Raw genomic sequence first — 16,693 nt, forward strand, 5'->3', positions numbered from 1 at the left:
TGTATTTCCAAAGCACCAGAAAGCAAAACAAGAAGCAATGGATGGAAATTGAAGAAACAGAGAAGCAACCTAAAACTAAGAAGAAACTTTCTGACAGTGAGAACAATTAACCAGTGGAACTGCTTCACTAGAAAGGGCTTTCTTTTACTACAGGAGAAAATCAGAATAAAGAACTGGAAAAGCCTTCACAGGAAGAGGCTGTTTTGTTTTGCTGTGGAAGAAAAATAGAAGACAGAGAAATCTTCCCTGAAAGAGGCTCTCTGCTTTTGCTCCAGAGGAAGCAAAAGGCAGTTTCTTTTGAGGCAGTTTCTCAATTCAGGCAAGGTGGTTTGCAGCTTCCCAACATTTTAAGGTGGTGATAATTGCTCTTGGCTGAATGCCCAAACATCTCATTAAAGCTAGCATTCCTTTCCCTGCTTGTGGGAGCTGGGGGGAGAAAAAAAAGCAGCAGAAAGTGTCCGTTTATTATTCCAGCTGTGGGCAAATGAGACTAAGACTCATTTGCTGTTTCTTAGTTCAGTTGAGGCAGCAATCGTTCTGCCATGCGAATCAGCTGAGCTAATAAAAAACAGAATATAGGAAAGGTGAGAGGAGGGGGAGGGCAGATGGGTGGGGCCAATCAAAATTATCTCTACCGGTTCTCCAATCCAGTCCAGATTTTCCCTACTGGGACGGCAGAACTAATCCAAACCGGTAGCATTTCACCTTGACCCTTTTGGAACCGGACCATGGAAGTGGTGGGTGAGTGTGCCTACATTCCCCATTTATGCAAGCAATGGCCAAGCACATGTGCACCGCTCCATTTGTGTGAGCAGTGGGCACACCTGTTCACTACTCACACAAATGGAACGGCACACATGCGCAGAACCATCCCCTCAATTCTCTCAGATCTGCAAAGCCAAAAAACGTGGGGAACTGTGCCGTAGCAGATCTGTACACAATGCTTTATTGTGGCAAATATAGTACCTTCCTCAATAACAGGCCAATGCCTGTTACCTCTACACTCCTAGACCTTGCAAGTTGATATAGCCACATAATAAAGACATCTTTAAATACTCAGCCCTTAAAACAATGAAACATTACCAGCATAGTTCTCTTCACATGTATTGCATTATAGTTCTCATAGTATCAGCTGGTGACAGGTGTAGCCTACTCACCTGAAAGGTGGCATATTAGTGCCCTTCATTTCTAAGATATCTGCATTTTCTCAACTAAGGTCATGAATACATATATGTTGTGCATTATAAAGATCTCGGAAGCATTTAGTCATACCCATTGTTAACTGTCAGAGTAGGCATAGAATACAAATCATAGATGCTACAAACAATAGAAAACTTAATTTAAACTTTTGACTAAAAACAATGGTTTAAATCAAATATCTGCCCTTCAGTTGTAACAAGATTACTTATTTTAAAAAGTTTGTTACAGATCTGGTTACTATTCTAATACTGTTCTGAGCAGCAGGAAGTCTTTTTTGTATATTGTGTTTCTAAAATGACAAGTTCTGCAGAAATTTGACTGTTTATATTTTTTTCTTCTGATATTATATTACAGTGTAGCATAAAAATGTGTCAGTTTTGAACTATGTGAACTTGTAAAATGAACTTGTAAAATTTTCTAGTTTGTTTTTCTTCATTTTTCTCTAATGTATGCCTATGAACTGAAAAAAGTTTGGACTTAATGGCATTGTGTAAAATTGCAAAATTTGACCTAGTTTCCCCCCCCAGTGAACTAGCATGCTGAACGCTCCAGATCTAATATGTTGACTATAAATAAATGGTTATGAGTGTGAAATGATGAAAGTGATGTCCGAAATCATAGTTTTAAATAGAGTTTTGAAAGTGATCTTGATAGAAGAGGTTGCTGTGTTTCTGTATTTGCCACCTAACCTGAGTGAAAAGAATGAAAAGTGAAAAGAATGAAAAGTGAAAAGAATGAAAAGTGAAAAGAATGAAAAGAATGAATGAATATGAGGACAATTTTTTCAAGAGCATGGTAACATGGTATTGATTTGGTCTTTCCTTCAATGAAATTGAAATTATGGTGACTTGAATGGTTGGTTTAGCTGTCTCTCAACTGGCCTACCTAACTGATCATTTCATACCTGTAATATTTGATTTTGATCTTTCTGAAAGGAGATTTAGTGCTCTTTTGAAACAATTTGAAACCCATGTGAAAAGAGTACTATAGCTGACACACTATTTTTGCACATGATTTAGCACTCTTTTAAAAAACACAATTCCCAGCTTCAGAAATAGGCTAACAAGCAGGTCCTAGATGTGAGGAAGATATAAGGAGCATTAGGGATACAGTACTCTCTCCTCTTCTCTAACACATCATCCTACATTCCTTTACATCTGGGATGTGTGGTTTGAACTAATTGTGTGGAGAAGAGCTGAATGGAGCTGGAAGGAATGATTGCTAATAAACAAACTCCTCAATCAAGTGCTGCAAATGGTAATACAGGTACTGAGTAGTGGTGGCTCACATCATATACATGTAGAATGTGGCATAGGCAAAATAGACCATCTTCCTGCTAGTAAACTGGTTGTGTAATGCCACTTGTGTCAGAAGCAATGGAAAGCCTATAAGGTTCATATAGATGATACAGGCAGCAACACAGGTTCTGACTGTCTTTTGTAGTTTAAAACCAACTTGTGCAGCAAAGGATTGGGGTTTTCTAAGTTTTCTAATGGTTTAGCATTTTCAAAAGAGTGCTAAGCCTGTGTTTATAAGGAACTCATGTAAGACCAGGTAAAGTCTATGGAAAACACAAAATTAGCCATTATGTATAGGCAGATCAGGGGTGAAATCCAGCAGGTTCTGACAGATTCTGGAGAACCGGTAGCAGAAATTTTGAGCATTTCGGAGAACCAGTAGCAGAAATTTTGAGTAGTTTGGAGAACTGGCAAATACCACCTCTGGCTGGTCCCAGAATGGGGAGGGAATGGAGATTTTGCAGTATCCTTCCCCTGCCACACCCACCTAGCCTCGCCTACCAAGCCACACCACACCCACTAAGCCACGCCCACAGAACCGGTAGTAAAAAAAATTGGATTTCACCACTGAGGAAGATATTCTACCGAAATCAGTTGTTTAGGGGTTTTTTTTGCAGCAAGATACAATAGTCATGATGTGCAATGCCCAGCAACCAGCGGAGAGATAAACACCCACACTATTCTACCCAATCCACCCGCCATGAGCCATATTGTTGATGAAGTGCCTTAGATCATGTCAAACCAAAATTTCTATCAGGAGAACAGGAAAAGCATTCCTTTTAAACTAATATAGCTAAAGACAAATTTAAGAGGTAGACTAGGGTTGAACTGAAAGAAGTGTTAGAAAGAAATGTTATATAAAAAGGTTACTAGGTATATTCATGCTGTAATTAGAAGGACATTCAATAAGCGTGAGTCCTCAGTCAAGAGAATTTAGAATAATATGACAAGAAGATTTCACAAGCTTTATAGGTAGTTATTTTCTATGGGATTCATCATAAAGAATTAAATTATTTCTATTTTAAGACCAGAAAACATTTTATTACAAGTAGTTATTTAGAAAAACTATCAAAATAATATATATATCAATGCAAGTATTATCTTTTCATTGTTTATCATTGGTCATTTTCCTTTTTATTCTCCTTATGAGACATTTGGAATCATGAATTATCATATTTCTATGTTTATCAGGGCATTCTGTTTATATATATAATTTGCATTTTAAAATTTAAACCTACATTTACTAGCTTAAATATATTCAGCATGAAGTTATGCATATAACTTCCTAAAAAAGAAACACATAATTTGTATATATGTGGGATGAAAAACCATTTAAACTGAAATTTAAAAGGCAACAGTTGGATGACATAGCAATAATATGCCTATAAATGTTTTTAAACAATATTGTGAACAGATTAGAGGAAGAAGAGCGTGATCAGTAGCTTGATGCAAATGAATCTGGAGATGAAATTATGTTCAGCATGAGCACAATTGTTATCAACAAATACTGAAAATTATCTTCATACTGAACATAATTTCATCTGCACAGCAAGATACTCTGTAAAAGTCACATTGCAAAAGTCTTTGCTTTGGATTCAAGGTGCAAGATTGGCTTATGAAAAGGCCCTAAAATAGTCTTTCAAAGGAACAAAAAACTCTCTAATCAGTGTAGCTGGACGTTGAGAGAAAATTCTAGATCTGCAAATGTTGTCTGCCAAGAGAGATAAATCCATGTTCAATGCTGAAGCAGAGTATTTGCTAGAAAGGAATTAGAAAATGTTTATGTAACAAAAACAAAAACAATCAAGCAAGCAAGCACACAAAAACATCTACATCTTTTCAGTGCCTGTTCAGCATTTCACTTACATTTTTATTTCAACCGAACATAAAGGATTATCCTGTTTTCTACTTGGGCCGTTTTACCTTTGGAGATCTTACAAGGCCTCATTGTGCAATACAGCAGATAGTTCTACATTTAAAGATGCCGATGCCAAATTCATGACAAAATAATGTGTCTGGACACATTCCATGTTCCTGTTCAGTTTTGTATGTGTTAAAAGCACAGAACTTCTCTGGCTAAAAAAAAAGGTGGCTTTCTAATCCACCTACTGTAGAAGAGGAAAATCTGTCTCCTTTACCCTTTGTACTGTTCAATAAAGTACAGGTAGTCCTCAACTTACAATTACAATTGAGCTCCAAATTACTGTTGCTAAGTGAGATATTTGTTAAGTGAGTTTTTCTCCATTTTATGACGTATCTTGCCACAGTTGTTAAGTGAATCATGCCATTTGTTAAGTTAGTAACATGTTTGTTAAATGAATCTGGCTTCCCCATCGACTTTGCTTGTCAGAGGGTTGCTAAGGGTCACAAAACATGATCACATAAACTCAGGACACTGCAAACTTTTTAAATCAGTTGCCAAGCATCCCAAATTTTGATCACAATGCTGCAACAATGCTGTTGTAAATGTGAAAAACAGTCTTGTCACTTTTCAGTGCTGTTGTACCCTTGAACGGTCCCTAAACAAACTGTTACAAGTCAAGGACTACCTGTACACCCTTAGAGATCAAATAAAAAAAGTTTATAGAGCAGACATTGCCCTTGGCTATTAGAGAAATTTCTGATAGAAAAACCAAGCCAAATTTTAGCCACAATTCCTCAAAAGGAAAATGGCTAGTTGATTCATATTTTCAAATATTATTTATCATGAACAATACTGTACTCTGCTGTCTATAGTTTCATTTTATACCTCTTACTCCATTTAGAGAAATTATACTGTAGTTCTCATGACATGGAAAAGCAGAAAGCCAAATTCTATTTAACAAAGATAATTATACAAATTAAACTACATTGGTTCATCTTTTCTTGCTATATATTCATATGACACATATTTGGAGAATAATTGCAAAATCTAAAAATTACCAGGAGTTACTGTATATAGTATATTGTATAATACTGTATATAATAAATTATTTAACTGTTGCAAACCTTACCTACTTACCACCCACAGATGTGTTGTAGGAATTGATTTAAACTGGAATACGACTTGATCATCAAATGATAAAAGTTTGTGTGAGAGTTCATATGAAACATTACCTACCTTCCTCTGGTGCATTGACCAATAGCTATAGTTCCTGGGAATGAAAGGCACACTAATCCAGCAAAATATCTAAAGGAGACCAAGCAGTTTACAGCATACTATTGTTAGGAGATGTGGGACAGTGCTGTAATTCATGATATTTATCAACGTTCCAGTTTACAGTAGGTATGTACAAATTCAGGCACCTCAGCTGTACCTAATTCTGAAAAATTGTTACTGCAAATTTGTTATTGCTTTTTTATAGTAAAAAAAAGCAAAGAATTGTTACAGAGGATTTCCTAAATTATTTACAACACTTTACATTAATTCAGTTTCAAAAGAACATAGTTAAACTGAGTTAACAAATTACTCACCTATTAACAGATGGAATGTTGCTCCAGATATGCACTGCATTCTGGACATTGCTGTCATCTTGTTTATATCTGAGAACTGCTTCCATCTGTAAAACAAACATATTTATACATCAACCATTAGAATGCTTTCTCCAAACAATGACCATTCCACATAATACAAAACTATAGGTAGTCTTCATCTTACAACTATTAATTTATCAGCTGTTCAAATTTATGATGCTGCTGAACAAAGGGACTTATGATCCTTGTTGCAGTGCCCCCATGGTCATGTAAACAAAATGGCAATATGCCCACCCTTATGACTAACTGCAGGGATGCTGCAGTTCCCTCCTGCCTCCTGCCTCCTGCCATCCCTCTGCATTCCTGTAGGTCTTGGGCCTGCTTTTATGCCTCGACGGGTCCCCGCAGGCCTTGGACCTGCTTCACAGTCTCCTTCCGATCCTTAATTTTAATTTTTGATAGATTTTCAGGAAGCAGCTGCTCCACTGCATGTTCTATTTAAACAGTGGAGGCCATGTGACACTTTCCTGGAAATGTGCACCATTTTGGAAGTGTCCACAATGAAACACCACCCACTTCCTGGATGGTGCCATGCAGCCATGCAGGGTAGAACAGGCCAGCTCTCCTCAAACACAATCTGTGCACCTCAACAATCCATCCTTTAGCCACCCTATACAGTGGAACAGGCCACCTGTGAGCTAGAACCAGGCCATGGGTAAGCTGGAGAGGTGCTGTAGTGCAAGTCTGGTCCTGTGCTAGGCCTCCCAACGATCCATGCAGTTGTTTAATAAGTGGGGGAGAGAGCAGTTATTGGACTCATTAGATAAAGTAGTTATGTGGGCACCTCACTTAATGACTATCATGACTTGTGACTGTAATAGGCAGGCTGCATTACAGTCATAAACCAAGGACTACTTGTACACAATTTCATTTAATTCAGCCAGTATACTTTGAGTTTTGGTTCTGATGTAGTCATGAAAGCCAGCTGAGTAGCTTTGGACCAGTGTCTCTCAGCCCACAATATCAGGCTCGGGTAAAGCCTGTGTACAAGCTGGCCAGTCAATTCCTGTTGTAACCAATGGATCAATAATCAGCTGATCTGAAAAAAGCAGACCTTGCACTTGTGAAAAAACACTAAGAGGAAGAAATAAAGGACTTCCAATTATTACCATTTTGCTCACAACCTGTGGCAACTTTATCTTGGGAGGGGACTCTATGGATCATCTAGGAAGCTGTGTGAGGTCTGAAGATCCCTGCACAACAGAATGTAGAACTGTTTTCCAGGACCATTTATATGAGGCTTAGGAACAAACTGAGAATCAGCTTTAATGCAGGCTTGCTGCAATCACATGTTTGTGCATCTGAGTTTCATTGTGGATGCCCATAGGATGAATTGAAATCTCTCCAGGGATGCATGCAGAGCCAATGTCATATTTTGTACTGTTCCAGTAAAAATCTACAGGAATTTTAGGTATTTAAATAATTAATACAAACTCAGTTCATTCACTTCCCAGTAGCAACTGATTTCCAACTTACCTGAAAAAAGCGAGAAGCTGCATCTCTCTCTTCTTCATCCAAGACAATGTTGTCTACAAATAGCCAAAAAAATGGCTTTTTATTTCTTTCTTCAGGACTTCCATACTGAAGTATACGAAAATATTGGTAAAAATACCAGGCTTTAGAAGGAAGAAAGAAGTTTGTTTTCTTGTAAATAGCCTTTGAAAATGGTTTCTAAAAATAAATTAGTCTTTTTTTTAAGTGATAAACTACATGATCTTTCTCAGTTGTCCAGAATGTTGGACCTTTTCAATAACATTCAGTTAGGGAGTTGTTTCATATCAGTAATTCACTGGCACATAATACCCTTATGACTGCAATTGGGACTGGAATTTCAATTGTAAATCATGATGGTTGTAAATCAATCAAGCACCCACTTGATCAAACCTAATTTTATGACTGCTTTTAGGGCAATCATTAAATAAATCAACTGGCTAAAAATTGGGAAACACAAAAAATGCCAGAAACTGACCAAAAAAGTCACAAATTGCAGTAATGTGACTATGGGATGCTGCAAGCTGTCATAAATGTGTTGCCAAGTACCTGGAATACAGTCATGTGACACAGGAGTTAATACATTTTACAACGGTTTGAAGTGTTTTGTTGACTGGTCATAAATCAGGGACTACTTGTAATTTTAAGTTTTATATATGTAGATTGGTGATCTAGCAACCTCTCCCAATTTTGGTGCTTATGAATGATGGAAGGTATACTCCTGGATCTGGAAATAGCAAGAAGTTACACCAAAACACCATCTAGCTCTTTGGCTACTGCCACAAATATCAATAGCTAAAATAATCCCTTATTGCAGTGCTTTTCAAATTTAGGAATTTTAAGATGCGTAGACTTCAACTCTCAGAATTCCCTAGCCAATATGGTTAGGATGCAGCTTGTATAAATTAGAATAACTTATTATACTTACGAAAGGAGAAAGTTATCGTATTACTAGTAATTGGTTCATGTCAGCCATAGTTCTATAATGTAAATTTCAACATATGCTTATGGGCAGTGATAGGAGAGAAGTGCATATTAAAATTCTTAAATTGATAAAATATAATATTAGTCTAGTAGATTAATGTTACCCACCATTTTTATTTGAGTATTCAAGTCACTTTTTGACTCCTGATAACTGTCTGTACTAGTCCCTGCAGCTCACCTTGGCAAGGTTTCTCAGAAGTGGTTTGCCATTACCTGCTTCCTAGGGCTGAGAATGTCTGGCCCAAATTCACCCAACTGGCTTCAACCCTTAAGCACAATTTAGTCCCCAGGTTTCTAGCCTGACAGTCTTTACCACTACACCAAACTCTACTATTTTTTTATTTTATTTTGTCACAACAATATATATAAGCATAAGCATGAAATAACTATATGATATATAAGCATACTGTATATATATAATAACTATATGAAATTGGATACAATCAAAGGGAACATTAGGACAGGGACGGTAGGCACGTAGGTGCTCTTATGTATGCCCCTTACAGACCTCTTAGGAATGATGAGAGGTCAATAGTAGACAGTTTTTGGTTAAAGCTTTGGGGATTTTGGGAAGAGACCACAGAGTCTGGTAGTGCATTCCAGGCATTAACAACTCTGTTGCTGAAGTCATATTTTCTGCAATCAAGATTGGAGTGGTTCACATTAAGCTTAAATCTATTGTGTGCTTGTGTATTGTTGTGATTGAAGCTGAAGTAGTCTTCAACAGGAAGGACGTTGTAACAGATGATTCTATGAGTTAAACTCAGGTCATGTCGAAGGCGGCAGAGTTCTAAGTTTTCTAAAACCAGGATTTCAAGTCTGGTGGCATAAGGTATTTGGCTGTATTCAGAGGAGTGGAGAACTCTTCTTGTAAAATATTTCTGAACACGCTCAATTGTATTAATGTCTGAAATGAGATATGGGTTCCAGACAGGCGAGCTGTATTCAAGAATTACTATGTAAATAATAGCCAATATCAGTAGGAACAAATGGGTTATGTCTGAACTAGGACTAAGATGATTCAGATTCAAGTCCTCACTCAGTCATAAAGACCCTCAAAATAAGACAGTCACCATTGCTGAACTTAAACTGGCTTATAGAACTTTTGTCAGAGTACATTAGGTTGCTGTCTTGAAATTCTACAGGTTACAAAAAAAATGAAATTGGTTTGTGACATATTTTACCTTCGCTTAGCAATTGCAATATACTGTAGTTCCTCCCCATAACTGGGCAAAGGTGAAAAGCATAATTTTTTTATGTATACCCGAAGCTTTATCTGACAAAAAGTTTTTATTCTAGACAGAGAGGGAGGAAGGGAGGGAGAAGGGGAAAAGTGCCAATATAAGTGACTGGATCATTCAGCTGTGCTTTCAGAAGTGCAACCTGTGATTCAGAAGTGAATCTATAATTATAATTACTGGATGATCATAATGAGTTTATGGCATTGTCACTGTTGTTGAAATACAACTTCCAGCAATTCCAAAATTGCTGTATTTCCTAGGAAGCTTGGAAGATGTGCTTCAGCAACATCTGGGTTCACCTTCCTTTTTCTGGCAGTGAGGGCAAAGTTAGTGCATGGAGGAGTCGAGGGATCTTACTGGTGGTTGCTCTAATATCTTGTTTCTTTTAGAATCATTTTTTTTTTGCTTGAATAGAACAAAATATACATAGGAATGTGCAGCATGGCCAGACCACAATGCTATAAATACTTTTGTGGGAGATAACTAACATCAATGGAAGTATAAAACAATTTATTTTATTTATTATTTAAATTTGTATACCGCCCTTCTCCCGAAGGACTCAGGGTGGTTCACAGCCAAGTAAAAATACACAATACACTATAAATACAATTAAAATACAGTTAAAAAACTTATTAAATTGGCCACGATTAAAATTTAGAACTAAAACCCATTAAAACCCATAAAACTTAAAAAACTAACCCAGTCCAGCGCAAATGAATAGGTGGGTTTTAAGCTCGCGGCGAAAGGTTCGGAGGTCCGGAAGTTGACGAAGTCCTGGGGGGAGTTCGTTCCAGAGGGCGGGAGCCCCCACACAGAAGGCCCTTCCCCTGGGTGTCGCCAGACGACACTGTCGCGCCGACGGCACCCTGAGGAGTCCCTCTCTGTGAGAGCGCACGGGTCGGTGAGAGGTATTCGGTAGCAGCAGGCGGTCCCGTAAGTAACCTGGCCCTATGCCATGGAGCGCTTTAAAGACGTTCACCAACACCTTGAAGCGCACCCGGAAGGCCACAGGTAGCCAGTGCAGCCTGCGCAGGATAGGTGTCACTCGGGAGCCACGAGGGGCTCCCTCTATCACCTGCGCAGCTGCATTCTGGACTAACTGTAGCCTCCGGATGCCCCTCAAGGGGAGCCCCATGTAGAGAGCATTGCAGTAGTCAGGCGAGGCGTCACAAGGCGTGGTGACTGTGCACAAGGCATCCCGGTCTAGAAAGGCGCAACTGGCGCACCAGGCGAACCTGGTGGAAAGCTCTCCTGGAGCGGCCGTCAAATGGTCTTCAAAGACAGCCGTTCATCCAGGAGAACGCCCAAATTGCGCACCCTCTCCATCGGGGCCAATGACTCGCTCCCGACAGTCAGCGCGGACTCAGCTGACTGTACCGGGATGCCGGCATCCACAGCCACTCCGTCTTGGAGGATTGAGCTTGAGCCTGTTTCTCCCCATCCAGACCCGTCGGCTTCCAAACACCGGGACAGCACTTGATAGCTTCATTGGGGTGGCCGGTGTGGAAAAGTACAGCTGGGTGTCATCAGCGTACAGCTGGTACCTCACACGAAGCCACTGATGATCTCACCCAGCGGCTTCATATAGATGTTGAACAGAAGGCGAGAGAATCGGCCCTGCGGCACCCACAAGTGAGGCGCGCGGTCGACCTCTGCCCCCGTCAACACCGTCTGCGACGGTCGGAGAGATAGGAGGAGAACCACCGATAAGCGGTGCCTCCACTCCCAATCCCTCCAACCGGCGCAGCAGGATACCATGGTCGATGGTATCGAAAGCCGCTGAGAGGTCTAATAGGACCAGGGCAGAGGAATAACCCCTATCCTGGCCTCAGAGATCATCCACCAACGCGACCAAAGCCGTCTCAGTGCTGTAACCGGGCGGAAGCCGGACTGGAGCAGGTCCAGATAGACAGTTTCCTCCAGGTGCAGGGGAACTGATATGCCACCATACTCTCTACAACCTTCGCGCGGCGGGTTGGAGACGGCGATAATTACCTAAAACAGCGGGTCAGGAAGGCTTCTTGAGGAGGGCCTCACCACCGCCTCTTTCAAGGCGGCGGAAGACTCCCTCCAACAAGGAAGCACTCGTAATCCCTGGAGCCAGCCTCGTGTCACCTCCTGGTGGCCAGCACCAGCCAGGAGGGCACGGGTCCAGTAAACATGTGGTGGCATTCAATCTACCCAGCAACCTGTCCATGTCCTCAGTCACAGGGTCAAACTCATCCCAAACAACATCACCAAGACCGCCCTCAGGCGCCCGTCCGAATCGCCACAATTTTGGTCCAGACCGTCCCTAAGCTGAGCGATTTTATCGTATAGATAACCGTTAAACTCCTCATGCGTCCCTGCAGCGGGTCATCCCGCTCCCCTGGTGAAGGAGGGAGCGGGTCACCCAAACAGGGCAGCTGGGCGGTTATCTGCCGGCGCAATGAGGAGGCGTAGCGCCTCGCTTCCCTCAGTGCCACTAGGTAGGTCTAGTATAGGATCTAACTAGTGTCCGATCAACCTCTGAGCGGCTGGACCTCCAGGAACTCTCTAGGCGTCTTCTCCGGCGTTTCATCCCCTCAGCTCCTCGGAGAACCAAGGGCGGTTGGGATCTACGCCGGGTCAGAGGCCGCAAAGGCACGACACGGTCTAAAGCCCCAGCCGCAGCCCGTTCCCAGGCTGCAGCTAGTTCCTCTGCCGTGCCGTGAGCCAGACCCTCAGGAAATGGCCCAAGCTCCGTCCGGAACCTCTCTGGGTCCATCAGGCGCCTGGGGCGGTACCAACGTAATGGTTCCGTCTCCCTGCGGTGTTGGGTAGCGGTCAGAAAGTCCAGGCGAAGGAGAGAGTGATCTGACCATGACAAAGGTTCAATGACTATTTCCTTTAAGTCCAGATCTCTCAACCACTGACCAGAGACAAAAATCAGGTCCAGTGTGCCACCCCCGATGTGAGTGGGGCCATCCACTACTTGAGTCAGGTCCAAGGCCGTCATGGAAGCCAAGAACTCCCGAGCTACCGCCGATGGCGAGCGGCAGATGCCAGGTTAAAGTCCCCCATGACTAAAAGTCTGGGGGTCTCCACTGCCACCCCGGCAAGCACCTCTAGGAGCTCGGGCAGGGCAGCTGTCACGCAGCAAGGAGCCAGGTACGCGACCAGCAAGCCCATCTGACATCTATGACCCCACCTCACAAGAGGATTCACACCCGGCAATCTGAGGTACAGTGGTCTCCTCGGCTCTAGACTCTCTTTAATAGCAACCGCCACCCCTCCACCCCTACCCTGGGCCTCGGCTGATGGAATGCACGGAAACCCGGTGGGCACATCTCAACCAGGGCACACCTTCAGTGCCCAACCAGGTCTCCGTGCGCCTATAATATCCGCGGCACCCCCCTGAATCAGATCATGTATTAGGGGGGCCTTATTGGCCACGGACCGTGCGTTGCATAACATCAGACGAAGGCCCAGGCTCTGAGGGTCTTGACCATCCGGGGAACGGGTAAAGTCAGGGGGATCGGGGCACGCGATCGCCTGCATACATCGAACGCATGTCCCCCTATGTCGATCGATCCCCCTTCGCCATATCTGCCCCTCCCACTTACCGTGCAAATAGACTCACCCTCACACAAAGGAACACACTCCCCCCCCATAACCTCCGAACCCATTTGATAGTCGCCACGAGCATGCGCTGGAACTGGTTTCCCTCCCGACGGGCTACCCCCATCACCCGCCCTACCCCTCCCACCCCTTAAAAATACCCTGTCTAAAAACCCCCAAAGGCTCTTTCTTCTCGCATGCCACCTCTGTGGGTCCCAAGACCCGTCATTGAGGCCGGCCCTTGGTAGCGATATGGGCCATTCCTGCGAGGCGGGGGCACCTCGCAGGCGCAAGAGTTCAATTTCCCAAGCAAATCTATTTACAGAAAAGGGAACAAAAATGCAATCCAAAGGATAAATAGTTTTCAACAAACCAGAATCCAAGGTACTTATATCAATATTTTCATTTTATATAAGATTAGGTTGCTGTCTTGAAATTCTACAGGTTACAAAAAAAATGAAATTGGTTTGTGACATATTTTACCTTCGCTTAGCAATTGCAATATACTGTAGTTCCTCCCCATAACTGGGCAAAGGTGAAAAGCATCATTTTTTTTATGTATACCCGAAGCTTTATCTGACAAAAAGTTTTTATTCTAGACAGAGAGGGAGGAAGGGAGGGAGAAGGGGAAAAGTGCCAATATAAGTGACTGGATCATTCAGCTGTGCTTTCAGAAGTGCAACCTGTGATTCAGAAGTGAATCTATAATTATAATTACTGGATGATCATAATGAGTTTATGGCATTGTCACTGTTGTTGAAATATAACTTCCAGCAATTCCAAAATTGCTGTATTTCCTAGGAAGCTTGGAAGATGTGCTTTAGCAACATCTGGGTTCACCTTCCTTTTTCTGGCAGTGAGGGCAAAGTTAGTGCATGGAGGAGTCGAGGGATCTTACTGGTGGTTGCTCTAATATCTTGTTTCTTTTAGAATCATTTTTTTTTTGCTTGAATAGAACAAAATATACATAGGAATGTGCAGCATGGCCAGACCACAATGCTATAAATACTTTTGTGGGAGATAACTAACATCAATGGAAGTATAAAACAATTTCCCAAGCAAATCTATTTACAGAAAAGGGAACAAAAATTTATCCAAAGGATAAATAGTTTTCAACAAACCAGAATCCAAGGTACTTATATCAATATTTTCATTTTATATAAGATTAGGTTGCTTACCAGATGGATGTTTGTAAAATTTTGCTACAGGAGGAGTTGAGCCAAAAATAAAATCAAATGGACCCCATTCTTCTATCTAGTAAATAAAATAAATCAGCTTCAGAATCTTGATTGGTTCATTAATTAACATACTGATCATTAATAATGCTGATCCATAAATTAATATATTTAATGGACAAAAGCAGTAATTTGCCTTAATCTACAAGTCCCAATTAAAATGTATCATATTGGGCAAGACTCTGCCCACTGACAATAGTTTATTTCAAATTCATTCAAATCCGTTAAATTATTATGAATATTAATTAAATAATCCATAATTTCCAACTCCCAGTATAGCAGCTGCTTAAAAACAACATTCTATGCCTTCTCCTAAAATCCTCTCACTAAGCTCCTGAATGAGCATAAAATCACAATACCTACAGAACTTTTTTTTTTTATTGTGGGAGGTGCTTCCAACTCTCCCTATCCAAACTTCTGCCTCTTACTCAGCTTATGCTTAAAATCCAATTTTTCTCAAGTTCTCAACAGTTGTACAGTTCTCCTGGGCATCCAGTTATGCACACAGATCTCAGTTCCAGTCAGGCTCAAAGCATATACTAAACCTCCCTCCATCCCACTATGAATGACTATATTTTGCGTAGTAGGGTATTTTCAAATTCAGCTTTTGTTTTTATCTTTACTTTAACTTTTCTTTCTCTTGCCACTGTTTTCTCCCAAACATTCAATTCCCCATAATACCTTCTTTCAGCATGCCCTCTTATCTACTCTACTATACAAAAAATAATTCTCAAAATAATCAACAAAGCAATCCACAAAGTGTAATAAATCAATGCAAATACTTCCCCCTCTTAACAGTAAACTATTATTTTGAAAAATAAAATTTGTATAAAGCATCTTGGACTTACATTTGTTCTTATCACATCTGTGACATCATCCATGTACTTTAGGTATCCATTGCCTCTCCTTTCCTCTAGAAAACCCAAGTTTTTCAATTCTGGAGAGATGAAATGAGAAGTGCAAAATACATTAGGTATAATCAGGGGTGAAATCTAAAAATTTTCCCTACCAGTTCTTTGGGCATGGCTTAATTGGTGGGCATGGCTTGGTGGTCAGATGACTGGGTGGGCGTGGCCAATAACAATAAATAATAAAAATAATAAACAAAGTATAAAAAACAATAAGGGGTACCAAAAACCAACTTTCACCCTTTATACACACACAACACAAACAACTGATTCACACACAATGTAAACGCAGCTGCACTTTATACTTCACACAGCCACAAAAAGCTCAAAAACCAACTTTCACACTTTGCACACACACAACTCACACACACACACACACACAAAATGCCACATACAGCTTTCTGAGATTTTGTGTATTTGTGTAGTTAGAGTGAAACACTACAGAAACACACCTAATCTCAGAAAGCTGCACAGATATTTTATTTTATTTTATTTATTATTTTATCATTTGTTTTGTTTTGTTTTGTTTTGTTTTATTTTGTTTTGTTTTGTTTTGTTTTGTTTTGGACTTCAAATCCCAGAGTTCCTCAGTCAGCAAAGCCAGCCAGTTGATCACCGAGGAAATAGATTAGCTAAGCGATTGATTCTGTCTGGCTGAAAGTGAAACTGCTTTCGGGCTGGAAAAAGAGCCATACGTTCATCTGTAATCAGGTAAGTGCCTTAGAATCTCTACTCTTACTTGTAGAAAACATGTTTTCTACAAGTAAGAGTACAAGTAAGGTTCTGCTGATGAGGAACTCAGGTGAGATCGCCAGAGGAGACTTTATTTATTTATTTATTTTAAAGTTTAAAGTCTCTGCCGATCTCAGCTGAGGGGCGGGATCCTCAAAGGCTTTTTTTTACTTCTAAAGGCATGTTTCAGCTGAAGCAAAACCGGCTTTTAAAAGTAAAAAAAACACCCTCTGCTGATGGTGTAGCTCAGCAGAGGCAGGGGGGGCGGGGCCAGGGATTTTTGCTACCGGTCCTCCGAACCAGCCGCCGCCATCGCTACTGGATCATGCGAGCCGGTCCGATCCAGGAGCATTTCACTCCTGGGTATAATATATGATCTCAGTTTGTCTTGGATACATACAAAGATGCCTGTTAAAGCCAATTAAACTCTGTTAAACAACATGGGATGAGGAAGGTGGTTGTATGTATGTATAGTATTCTCCTGAGTAAAATGATAGAAGAATATAGATCAC

General features: G+C 41.0%; 1 protein-coding gene across 1 annotated transcript in view; it reads right to left on the minus strand.

Moving 5' to 3' along the window:
- Positions 1-4,074: 4,074 nt before the first annotated feature.
- Positions 4,075-16,693, minus strand: part of DNMT3L (DNA methyltransferase 3 like) — a 42,086-nt gene continuing 29,467 nt past the window's right edge. Inside the window, exons 9-13 of the mRNA XM_058186442.1 lie at positions 15,390-15,478; positions 14,485-14,560; positions 7,488-7,627; positions 5,952-6,037; positions 4,075-4,256 (exon numbers count right to left, since the gene is read on the minus strand). Of these exons, the coding sequence (XP_058042425.1) occupies positions 4,112-4,256; positions 5,952-6,037; positions 7,488-7,627; positions 14,485-14,560; positions 15,390-15,478 (536 nt within the window). The 3' untranslated portion in view covers positions 4,075-4,111. The remainder of the gene's footprint in view (positions 4,257-5,951; positions 6,038-7,487; positions 7,628-14,484; positions 14,561-15,389; positions 15,479-16,693) is intronic.

Source organism: Ahaetulla prasina, chromosome 5, assembly GCF_028640845.1.
Source record: "Ahaetulla prasina isolate Xishuangbanna chromosome 5, ASM2864084v1, whole genome shotgun sequence".
NCBI lineage: Eukaryota > Metazoa > Chordata > Lepidosauria > Squamata > Colubridae > Ahaetulla > Ahaetulla prasina.